The sequence below is a fragment of the Eutrema salsugineum genome, unplaced genomic scaffold (genome assembly GCF_000478725.1).
Source record: "Eutrema salsugineum unplaced genomic scaffold, Eutsalg1_0 scaffold_4, whole genome shotgun sequence".
NCBI classification, from domain to species: domain Eukaryota; kingdom Viridiplantae; phylum Streptophyta; class Magnoliopsida; order Brassicales; family Brassicaceae; genus Eutrema; species Eutrema salsugineum.
The window spans coordinates 910,628-923,700 of record NW_006256686.1 but is presented as its reverse complement, the minus strand read 5'-3'; the positions used below and the strand labels follow the sequence as shown (position 1 = coordinate 923,700).

The window sequence follows — 13,073 nt, the reverse complement described above, 5'->3', positions numbered from 1 at the left end:
ACTTAGGGAAAAACATGGCAAAATAGAGAAAAACCACATTTTGAGCTTAGAGTCAAACCGTCAGATGTTCAGTCTCAAATGAAAACCTTCTCACCGTCTGATCTAGCTCAAATTTGGAGAAATTCAAGAGGATCCAGCTGACTTTGCATATCTCTTTATTTCAGGACAATCCAACGGTTCAAGAACAAGATGCCCCGTTGACAAGCCCAAATTTCAGCTGACTCGTGGCAAACAGCCTTCTGGCCGCGCTCCACACTTCTCACCCGCGGTATACCAACATTCCACCAGTCCCAGAGGACTCTCACCCAAGGTGCACCATAACTTGGCCCCTAGGCCCAACATCAAGCCAATTTCGCCATTTCTCTTCAGAGAAGCCCTAAGGATGACCTAGAAGACTTTAGGAGGACCTAGAAGACTTTAATACATTTTTTAGCAGCCTAATTTCGGGTGTGTGCTCCTATAATGAGTTTTTAAGCCACCAAACTTTGTTTCTTAGGGATTAGGTGAAGGAGAGAGGGATTCTTCCCGTGAACCTTTGTCTTATCTCCTTTTTATCTATTCATCTTTCTATTTCAGTATATGCATCTTTCTTTTATGTTTTTTTTGTTTCCTGCATCATGTTAGAGTAGTTTAGTAGTTGGGTTTTCAAGAATCTATCGAAGGGATCTATATGTTTGATAGGGATTGCTAGTTTTCTCAGCCATATTCTAGATCTCATCTCTTCTAAGTTGAACTTAATGAGGTTAGAGTCATGAACTAATCTCTGAAACTAGGATTGATCAGAGCCATGAGAGTGATGTATTAGATAGCCGTATATAGCTTCAGAAGAACATACTCACTATAGGAGTCGAGCGCTATCTATAGAGAAGATGTGAGCAAGAATGAATTCAGTTCAGTTAATGCATGAACTTACTCGTGGCAAGAGACGAAATCTACTTGTCGAGTTTAAGTGATTAATTGGTTAAGGTGACAAGAGTTGGTTAGCTATATTAGTGCCTATTCTAGTTCCATGCAGATACTAGAAATAGATAAGGACATACTACCTGTAGGCTAATTGGAAGATATAGATATCGATTAGGACATTCAGGAGGAGTCTGCGTCGAGCCCCTATGCATGATCTTACTCGTGGCAAGAGACGAAAGCTACTTGTCGAGTTTAAGTGATTAGTTGGTTAAGGTGACAAGAGTTGGTTAGCTATATTAGTGCCTATTCTAGTTCTATGCAGACACTAGAAATAGATAAAGACATATTACCTGTAGGCTAATTGGAAGATATAGATATCGATTAGGACATTCAGGAGGAGTCTTCGTCGAGCCCCTATGAGTTTAGAACCCTAGTTTGAGTCGAGCATCTAGATATCCTTGACGGTCCAGCCTTTCTTTAGTTTTTAGGCCCATATCGATTAGGTTTAGGATTTTCTTTAGTTTTATTTTGTCTTTTCTTTTCCCGTAAAAACCAAAACTTGAAAAAAAAAACCCTCTGAGCTTATTAATTCGCTTACTTATTTTGCAGATAAGACAACCTCCATGTGGATTGACACCCTAAGTACATCATCGCATGACTGTGCACTTGTAGGATACGAGGGATTTATAAATTTAAAACTTAATATGCGACCCCATAACCCTAGCATCATTAGTTTCACTGATTGCAGACCAATAAATCCTGCAAAAGCAAATATATGGCAGTTAAAACGGACATGAGTAAGGCTTATGACAGGGTAGAATGGTCTTTTAATGATAACTTATTAAGACGACTTGGTTTTGCAGAGAAATAGATAACATGGATGATGCGGTGTATTACTTCGGTACGGTATAAAGTTCTGTTGAATGAACAACTAAGGGGACAAATTAATCCAGGAAGGGGGCTCCGACAGGGGGATCCGTTATCACCATACCTATTTATACTATGTACAGAAGTGTTAATAGCAAATATCAGGATAGCAGAGGAAAAACTATTAACAGGTATAAAAATTGCAAGAGCAAATCCCCCCGTTTCACACTTGCTTTTTGCGGATGATAGTTTATTCTTTTTGTATAGTAAACAAGGACGAGTGTCAGAAGATACTGACAATTCTAAGACAATATGAAAGAGTTTCGGATCAACAAGTGAATTTCAATAAATCCTCCATTCAATTTGGTCATACGGTTCCAGCAGAAGTACAACTTGAATTGAAACAAATATTAGGAATTACGAGAAACAGGGAGGCGGAAACCTATCTTGGTATCCTTGAGAGCATGGATGGAGCCAAAACCAAGGTTTTTAATTTTGTAGCAGAAAGACAACATGATCGGATTAATAGTTGGACCTTGGAGATTATTGTCAAAAAAGGGCAAAAAAGTTTTAATAAAATCTGTGGCATCCGCTATGCCCACTTTTATAATGTCATGCTTTCGGTTACCTGAATCCACAACGGTAAAACTAACTAGTGCTGTGTCACGTTATTGGTGGAGCGCTGATGGAAACCAACAAGGTATGCATTGGATTGCATGAAAAAAGATGTGTAGAGATAAGGCGAAGGGGGAATCGGGTTCTGAGATGTCGAAGATTTTAAATAGGCTTTATTAGCAAAACAATTACAACGAATGATAGATAGACCAAATTATTTGTTTGCGCGGGTCTTCAAGGGACAATACTTTTGGAATACAAGTGCTTTGGACCCTATATAATCTTACTCACTGTTGTATGGTGGGCGGAGCATAAAATCGGCCAGATCTCTGGTTAACAAAGGGCTTATCAAATGAGTTGGTTCGGGATGTTCTATTTCTGTATCGAATGATCTTTGGATACCATCTTCTCGCCCGAGATCAGCCACTTGTAAGGGTTTTAATTATTACCCAAACCTTATGGTTAGTCATCTGATTGACCCAATGACGAATACATGGAATCTGGATTTAATTATGACAATTATTAACCTAACAGATATGGAAATTATTCAGGGGATTCCCATCAGTAATTCCTATAGGTCAGACCCATTGGGATGGCATTTCACTAATTCCGAAAAATATACGGTTAAGTCAGGGTAACTTACTGAACACCAGTTGTCAGATAAAATTTCAGAGGTATTCTACAGCCCATACATAAATGTATTACAAGCATATACATGAAAATTAAAATGTCCTCCAAAATTTAGACATTTCATATGGCAAAAAATATCTGGGTGTTTATCAATGTCGGCTAGATTATGCATATGTGGGATACAATGTGTACGATATGGAGCGGATGAGACTATTAATCATGTTCTGTTTGAATGTCTTTCTGCTATACAAACTTAGACATTATCCCAGGTACCAACTCCCTTGGGATTTTTCCTATGACATCAGTTTATTCAAATATGGATAATCTTTTCGGAGAATCCCTAAAGAGTTTAAAATACACAATTTCCATGATAGCATGGTATATATGGAAAGCACGACATGAAAAATTGTACTCTAATATAGATATGGATCCTCAAATTACTCTGAAAATAGCGGAAACAGAGGCAGCAATATGGGAGCAGACTCAAAGGACTGAACATGACTCAACCTCCATAATTACTAGTAATTCTTCGGGTAATTTATTATCTACAACTTATAAAGGTTGGTGGTATTATATTGATGGATCTTGGAAAGATACAGATTATCTACCAGCTTAGGATGGTATTATTTTCAAGAAAATGCTATAGAAAAAATAATGGGAGCTCAGAATGTAAGTCGGAGTCTTATACTTTTACATGCAGAGGTGGAAACCCACATTTGGGGTATGCATTGCATGTTGGAAAATCATAAGATGAAGGTAGATATTACGGCAGACTGTTCAGAATTGGTTAAGATGGTGTCTACACCCGTCGAATGGTCAGCTTTTGCTTTACACTGAGAGGAATATATGAAGATGAAAGACATGTTCAGGTTTTTCTCTATATCACATATCCCACGCGCAAAGAACTCGAAGGCATACAAACTAGCAAGAAGTGCTCCTGTTTACCCTCAAGACGTCACTTATGTAAATTCGGTACCACCGGTTTGGTTAGTCGAACCGTTCTAGGTACTAAGGCTGTGGACAACAAAAAAACCTGAATTCTCGTCCCATATAAAGATAATTAAACTAATAATAAGAAAATCGTAGGATTTACAATGAAAGGGACTAATAGAATTTTGAATAAAACAAGGTTTAATTACCTAATTACAAAAAAATTGAAATGCTGATAGTGTAATAATCATAAAAACAGTGGACACGTCAGCAAGGGTGATTGCAAGGGCGATTTTTAGGGTTTGCAGCTTTCTGGCCACGCTAGGCCGGAAAAACTAGGCGGCGCCGGGACAGGAGGTCCCTCCTGTCGGAGAAAGCGGGGAGATGATGGGCTCTCCATCATCGGATGAGTTGAAGGTGGTTTCTGAAGGCAGTGAGGCAAAGACGAGGGTTTTGGTTTCTGATGAAGGTGGGTTAGCGGCGAAGCCTGTGGAGGAAGCTAGGGCTACGCCAGTCGGTGAAGTTTGCTCTCCGGTGGCGGTTTCCGACCCTGTAGCAGCAGTTCAACGTTCTTCCTCGATCGAACAGATCTTGGAGAAAGCTGAGAAATCTACGGAACCTTCGCAGGTTTCAAAAGAGCCCTCAGATGTTGCAGGTAATGGAAAGTCTTGGTCTGCAGTAGTTAAGGCTTCTCTGACTCTGCAAAAGTTCGATGTGGCAATTGAGGTAGTCGATGGTGTGGAAACTATCTCAGTTCAGATTCTCTGTTTGATGAACAACCTCTTTGGGCAGATTGTATTGTGGGGAAATTCCTCAATAAAGCTCCACACGTGGGTTCAATCCATATGATTGTCAACAAAATTTGGAACATTGGTAACAAATCAACCAACATTGAAGTATTTGTGGTGAACGAGACGACTGTGAAATTTCGTATCAACGATGCGGGAACCAGAGCACGAGTCTTAAATCAAAGAATGTGGAACATTAAAAACGTGGCAATGATAGTGTCAAAGTGGAGTCCTATTGCAGAGGAAGCTCAGCCTGAGCTCAAAACGGTTCCAATGTGGGTCACACTCAAGAATGTTCCGAGATCTCTCTATTCTTGGGGTGGCCTTAGTTTCCTCACTAGTCCCTTTGGAGTTCCGAAAAAGCTTCATCCGGACACATTGTGGGCGAAAAACTTTGAGGAAGCAAAAGTTTTTGTCGAAGTGAATTTGACGGATAAACTTCCAGACCCTTTCTGTTTCAAGCTTAAGAATGGCAAGGAAGCTTGTGTCCAATATGAGTTTCCTTGGTTACCACCAAGATGCACATTGTGCAACACTTGGGGACACCTTAACAGGGAATGTCTTTTAGAACCAGGTTCTAAAGAAATCATGCGAAGAGAGTTACCTCTGCAGGTATCCCCGAATACTACAGTACCTGCAGTTGCAAACGTTATCTCCGTCAGTACTACTCCTCGGAAGAATGCTGATAGTGAAAAAGTTGAAGGTGAAACAAGTCGGACTAAATCAGGAAAAGGTTTAGCAGAAGGGCCGCAAATCAGCACTCCTAAAACCAATGTTGAAGAGCCTAAAGGTGGGAAAACAGAGGATTGGGTCAGTGTTTCTCCAAACAAAGCTGGTAAACAGAAAAGTAAAGTTGCAGAGGACCTCGAAATTGTGACAAACTCAAGGTATTTGTCGCTATCAGATGAGGACGCTGAGACTTTGGAACACAATGAGTCGGTTGGCTCAGGGGATGATGAGAAGCTTCCTGCTAATGAGATAACAGTAGGTGATCCATCAATGACCGTTGCAGAGGTTTCAAAGGGAGTGGGCACTCGTGCTCTTCTTCCTAGAGCTTCGAAAGCAGCAACTACAAACAGTAAGCCAACGCAAACTTCTTCCTCGCTGAAATCTTCCAACAAGAAGAAATCGGCTAAGAAGAGGAATCGCAAACCCAATAATCATCACCAATGACAAGCTTCTTCTGGAATATCAGAGGGATTAACCAAGTAAATAAACATAGCGTAGTTAGAGATTGGTGCGGCAAACATAAGTTTGATTTTGGAGTGTTGCTGGAGTCGCGTGTAAAAGAGGCAAAATCAGAACGCATCCTGGCGTCGGTGTTTCAAGTTTGGTCATTCATGAACAATTATGAACGTCACAGGCTAGGGTGAATCTGGATTGTTTGGAAAGATTCGGTGAGGGTAACTCCTGTTTTCAAGAGTGCCCAGCTGATCACAATTCTTGTAAAACTGCATGGAGAGGACGATGAATTTGCGTGTTTGTATGTCTATGCGTCTAATTATGAAGACGAACGACGTAGCTTGTGGGAAGACTTGAGAGCTCACTCAGCCTCTCCCATTCTACGAAAACTACGATGGGTAGTTATGGGTGATTTTAATGAAATTGCATCCTCAGAGGAACGTTCCAATGTTGATTCTTTTTCGGGTTCAGAAGTTGGTATGGTTGAGTTTCAGGATACGATACGAGATTGCAGTCTAACTGATATGGGTTCCATGGGCCGTTATTCACTTGGGGAAACAAACGAGCTACTGATCTTATTTGTAAGAAACTGGACAGAGTTATGGTTAATGATGTGTGGTTGATGTCAACTCCCTCGTTTTATTGTATCTTTGAACCGGGTGGATGCTCTGACCATCTCCGGTGTCGAGTTCATATTCAAACCAATACTTTAGTTGCAAAGAATAGACCGTTTAAGTTCGCAAATGTGGTCGCTTCCATCCCGTCTTTTAAGACGAAAGTTGCAGATTACTGGAGCTCAAAGCCACCACTCTTCATCTCTACTTCAGCTCTTTTTCGGTTTTCGAAACAGTTAAAAGAATTGAAAGGCACTATCCGGAAAATCTCGCGAGAGCACATGAATGACTTATCAAACAAAGTTAAGGAGAGTCATACTATATTGTGTGAGCGACAAGAGATAACCTTGTCAACACCAAATCAGAGTAACCAGGAGATGGAGAAAGAAGCACAACAACGATGGGAGCATCTTGCAAAGTTAGAAGAAGGATACTTGAAACAGAAATCCAAGATGCACTGGCTCAATGTTGGGGATCGCTGTACAAAAGCGTTTCATTGCGCTGTCAAAGCTAGAGAAGCGAGGAATGGTATTAGAGAGATCAGAACAGTCTCGGGGGAGTTGATCACAGGTCAGGAGGAACTTAAAACAGAGGCTGCAAATTTTTTTGAAGCTTTCTTAAATAAGGAGCCACAAAATTTGGAGCAGCTTGACGAGGAAGCAATAGCAGATCTGTTAAATTTCAAATGCTCAGCCATGGACCAAGATCTCTTAACTCGGGAAGTGACTGGAAAAGAAATACAAGTTTTTCTCTTTGCTATGGCAGGCGGCAAGTCACCAGGACCGGATGGCCACACTGTCGAGTTTTACAAGGAAGCATGGCCTATTATCGGGAAAGACTTTGTCATCAGCGTTCAGTCTTTCTTTGGTAAAGGTTTTTTGCCTAAAGGCATTAACTCGACAATACTTGCTCTTATTCCGAAGAAAGAGGAGGCTATTGAGATGAAAGCTTATAGGCCGATATCATGCTGCAATGTGTCGTATAAGGTCATATCTAAGATCATAGCAAATCGATTGAAGCTCATTCTTCCCCAATTCATTGCACTAAACCAAACAGCGTTTGTTAATGATAGGCTCCTTATCGAGAATCTGCTATTAGCTTCTGAGCTAGTCAAGGACTATCATAAAGAATCTATCTCGCCTCAATCTGCTATGAAGATTGATATTTCGAAAGAGTTCGATTCAGTGCAATGGGAGTTTTTACTTAACATCCTCAGAGCCCTGGATTTTCCTACTCAGTTTGTTCACTGGATAAGATTGTGTATCTCTTCAGCATCTTTTTCTGTTCAGGTCAATGGAGAATTGGCTGGGTATTTTGGAAGCAAACATGGCTTAAGGCAAGGATGCTCTCTATCTCCTTACCTCTTTCTCATATGCATGAATGTTCTTTCTAAGATGATGGATAAAGCTGCAGTGGACCGGCGAATTGGTTATCATCCTAATTGCTAGGATCTTAACCTCAGACATCTCTGTTTCGCAGATGATCTAATGGTTTTCTCAGATGGCAGTTTGCGCTCAATGGAGGGGATCATTGGGGTTTTTGACGAGTTCGCTAAAGTATCAGGTCTACAGATCAGTTTGGAAAAATCAACTGTATATCTCGCAGGAGTTAAGGACGAAATGCGAATCGCAACTCTGGAAAGTGTACCATTCTTAGCCGGAACGCTTCTGGTTTGTTACTTAGGTCTTCCTCTACTTACAAAGAAGATGACCAAAGCAGACTATGCTCCACTAATTGATCGAATCAGAAGACGAGTGAACTCCTGGAAATCTTGATTTCTCTCCTTTGCTGGCAGACTACAGTTGATAAGTTCTGTGATATCAAGCTTAACGAACTTCTGGATATCAGCATATCGTCTTCCAAGAGGCTGTATTGATGAAATTGAGAGCATATGCTCAACTTTCCTTTGGTCAGGACCAGAACTCAATACCGAAAAGGCAAAGGTCGCCTGGATTGATGTGTGTACACCGAAGAGAGAAGGGGGTCTAGGGCTTAAAAACATTAGAGATGCGAATGATGTCTGTGTCCTCAAGCTGCTCTGGCGGATTTTAACTGCAAACTCATCTCTTTGGGTGCGATGGATTCACTCCAGGTTCATTCAAGGATCATCGATTTGGGCAATAAAAGATCCCACAAGCTCTTCACCAGGCTCCTGGATGTGGAAACAGATACTTAAAATTTGAAACAGAGCAAAGGATTTTCTGCGGATGGAGATAAAGAACGGTCTTCTCTTGATAAATGGTCTTCTCTTGGTATTCTGGAGGATTTGACAGGGGAAAGAGGTCATCTAGACCTTGGATTGAATGCCAAGGCAACAGTCGCCACAGCTGTAAGCTCCCACCGAAGACGAAGACACCGATACCCAATCTTCAATCGTATTGAAGATGAGATTGAAGCTGCTCGCACCCGCCACAAACCAGACGAAGATGATGTTGTACTCTGGAGGTATAAAGATGATGAGTACAAATCAATCTTTCGAACAGATAGAACTTGGGATCAGATCAGACAGGCACGATCTCTGGTTCCTTGGAGCAGAGTAGTGTGGTTCAGATTCAACACCCCCAAGTGTGCTTTTCAGGTATGGATCGCGATTTTAAATCGCCTTCCAACAGGGGATCGGATTTTATCTTGGAACGTCAACTTCCATACTTCGTGTGTATTTTGTCTTCATCCTTTAGAGAGTAGAGATCATCTATTCTTTGATTGTCCATATACTTCGCATGTGTGGACTGAACTAGCAAGCAGACTTTTTGGACCGAAATTCTCTTGTGACTGGGAGACTCTAATGGATTTTCTCACTCACCAGCAGCAAAATCTCCTGATAAGCTTCACGCAGAAGTATCTTTTCCATCTCACCCTCTACCAAATATGGGGTGAACGAAATGGAAGACGGCACGGCGAACCCTCCACTACCTCGACTCAGCTCATCCAGAGAATCGACAAGGGGATGAGGAATAGGTTCAACTCCATACGAATGCAAGGAAACCACAAGTACGAAGACGGATACCAGCTTTGGATCAGCTCACGATCTGTTTACTTAGATCCCACATCAGCTTAATTAAATCTTGTTCTATGTTTGGTTTTTAGAACTTTGCTCGCATCACTGATGTAAAAACGTTTTTTTTGTTCTGAATAAATTTAACATTCATTCAAAAAAAATAATTACAACAAAATTTGCCATGTTGCTTTAAAGTACACATATGATTAATTAACGATCAATTAAAATTGATAAAAAATGCCACATAGAACGAAAAATAAACACACAACATGTCAACACAAAAAACTCATAAATCACTCTGAAAACGATACATAAATTTTCTGAAAACTCATAAATTTTTGCAAATAATAATATAAATTAATTTTCAAAAAATGTTATGATTTGCAGTTTTGTACTGTTGCTATATAAATTGGATGGTGTTACAGATTTTGAATGTAAGATAAAAGTAAACTATCCTTATATACTATTTACTCTTAAAAAGGAATCTTGATGTATTGTAAACAAAAAGAAATAAGTGAAGCTTTTAAGTACTGTTGGAGGTGAAAACCGCACTCCTGGTTTTCTCCGGTACAAATTGAGATCGGCATGAATTAAGTCTGGTTTATGAAGGAATTGTACCGGGAGGACTGGGCCGGGCGAGCTCCTGGGCCGAACACGGCTCGATAAGCCAAAGTCGGTCGGAATTTCTCAAAGGAATCGAGAAAGATCCTGAGTTCGGATGAAAAAAGAAAGTTTCCAAATAGAAAAAGGAAACTTCCAAGGAGATGTCGCGCGAAGACCGACTTAAAGCATATATATAAAGGGAGAGGAATAGACACCAGAAGACACAAGAAAATCCCCAGAGACTTAGAAACCGAGAACTCAAGACATTTGTTAGCTTCTTAGTTTAGTAAGTCTTAGTTCGTTTATCACTTCCATAAACGAACTCAGTTATATTTCACCCGATCTAATAAAATTCGAATTCCTGATCTGAATTACTGTTTTGCCCCTTGTGTGATATCATATATCAACAATTCGCGCCCCAGGTAGAGGCAAAACAGTAATTCAGATCGGAAATTCGGATTTTATTAGATCGTGTGAAATACAACTGAGTTCATTTAGATCGGAAGACTTTCCTTTTCTCTTGGAAGTTTTCTTTTTCTATTCGGAAACTTGCCTTTTTCATCCGAACTCAGGATCCTTCTCGATTCCTTTGAGAAGTTCCAACCGACTTCGCCTTATCGGGCCGTGTTCGGCCCAGGAATTTGCCTGGTCCAATCTTCCTGGTACAATTCCTTCGTAAACCTAGCTTAATTTGTACCGATATCGGTTTGTATCGGAGAAAACCGGGGATGTGGTTTTCACCTCCAACAAGTATAATTAAAAAAAATAATTAAAACTAATTTTTTTATAAAAAAAAAACTAACCATAGTTTGTTCAAATTTGAAAACATTTCTAACATTTTTATTGAACTATCATGCATAGAGAAAATATGAACCTTTCGCATACATAGAAAAAAATGAATAAATATGACAAAAAGAAAATGAATAAATGTGACAAAAAGAAAATGAATAAAAGACCCACATATCTAAGAAAAATAATACTCCAAGGGTGGCTCCATGTGTCTCCCCTACTCTATGCGTTTACAGTTATACCACCACCTCCCCCTTAATCTCTCACTTCATTTATTTATCGTTAGTTACGTTAATTTAATAATATTTCGACAAAAGAAAAATGAAATTTAATAACACTTCATTTCATTATTACTTTAATGTCGGAGCAAATTTCTACTTTTTGTCCGTTTCCTGGTTCTCTCTCCGCCAATTTTGGTCCACGACTTTTTGATATATATTTTAAAATTTCTATTTTTATATTTGAAATAGGTGACGATGCAGAGTGAAGTTAGATGACTGTGGAATGGTTCAAATGGTAACACATATATCTATAATATGTGTTATAATAATAAATAAAATTTATCATAAAAAAAATATAAATTAGACGAAAACTTTATATTCATAAAAAACCAAAAATATTAATTAAAAATTTTCGTCTAATCTATTAGAGGTTATATACATATACTTTTTTGTTCTGTAGTTGGAAAATAAATATCATATTTTTGAAAGTATATCTCTTTAAAATCTAACAATTTTTTAAAAATTTGTAGAATACAAGATATATTTAAAAAAAATTTTATTTTATTAAAAATTTAAAGTTGATTTTGCATGTTCTTCTAGTCAAATTTGTGAAACGCATATTGTATATAATAATATTTGTCGATTTTATATTAGGAAAATATTTTCTATTTCAGAATAGTGTACATTCTTACACTATTTGTTATACAAGATTCTCAAAAAGTAATAATTATACATGTCATTACTAGAAAATATCCTGTAGTATTACTACAAGCATTTCAGTTATTTTCTAGGGCGGTTTCGTTAAAATTGTTCGCAAAAGTTGGAGAAGTCGAAGTATGATATACCCTCAGTGTTATGTGAGGTTCACTTATTTTTCTATGCTTTTAATGGTGATATGATCTTGGATAGGATCTGCCCTTGATCGACACTCTAATGACTGCAAATGAAAAGATAGACCTGGCAAACAAAACAAAGTTTGAATCAAGGGAGGTGGAAGTGAATGGACACACACGAAAGTTGTGGATTATTTTGGATATGCCAACTTGAATCTTCTAAGTGATATGACACACACAAAGTTGTTGACACAGCTTGGGCTTTGGGCTCTTAGCTTTGTTTGACTTTGATTTAGACGCTCCTCTTGTTGTCGACACAGCTTGGGCTTTGGGCTCTTGGCTTTTTGGATTTAGACAATTAGAGACCTATTATTGCCTCACTTAAACCTTATCTCAAGAAAACCCATTGGGACAAAACTTGAGATAGGAAAAAAAATAGTACAAGTCTAGATCTCAAGTCCACTTAGAAATCTTGGACTTGGATCACAATCAAAGTGCTTGTGATCGTCTCTTTTCCCTCTTGGATCGGATCAAGGTTTTGATGATAGCTCCAATGGCTTGCTTGAGCTTCTTACACTTTGATCGAGTCACTGGGCTACTTGGAACAAGCAAAGAATCTTCTTGATCAGCTACTAGCTCCACAGCTACTTGCTCTGTTTCCTCTGGCTCAAGCTCCAAGTCTTCATTGTTTTCCATGATCATATCATCCCCCTCTTCTTGAAAAGGATTTGACCTCAAATCTGAATCATCTGCAAAATAAGGAACTATATCAGAAACATTGAAACTAGGACTGATATTATACTTACCTCGGAGATAAAGTTGATAGGCATTGTTGTTGATCTTCTTTGTAATTTTGAATGGGCATCAACTCTTGGCATAAGTTTTGGTTTCCTCTCAGCTGAGAATCTTTCTTTCCTCAAATGAACCCAGAGTTGGTCCCCAACATTTAGAACCATCTCATGCCATTTCTTATTAGCTTGATAAGCATAAAGCTTAGTCCTCTCTTCTATGTTTAGCTAGGCTTTCTCATGGATCTGTTTCACTAACTCAGCTTTCTTGTGCCCATCAAGATTTGCTCTTTCACTTAAAGGAATAGGAGT

The 13,073-nt window shown here is 39.1% G+C and overlaps 1 protein-coding gene across 1 annotated transcript; it reads left to right on the top strand.

The window, feature by feature from the left end:
* The first annotated feature begins 8,606 nt into the window (after positions 1-8,606).
* On the top strand, positions 8,607-9,587 carry LOC112084597. Its single transcript, XM_024153820.1, has 2 exons — positions 8,607-8,621; positions 8,718-9,587. The coding sequence occupies exons 1-2, from the start codon at positions 8,607-8,609 to the stop codon at positions 9,585-9,587; spliced, it is 885 nt and encodes a 294-aa protein (XP_024009588.1).
* Positions 9,588-13,073: the final 3,486 nt, after the last annotated feature.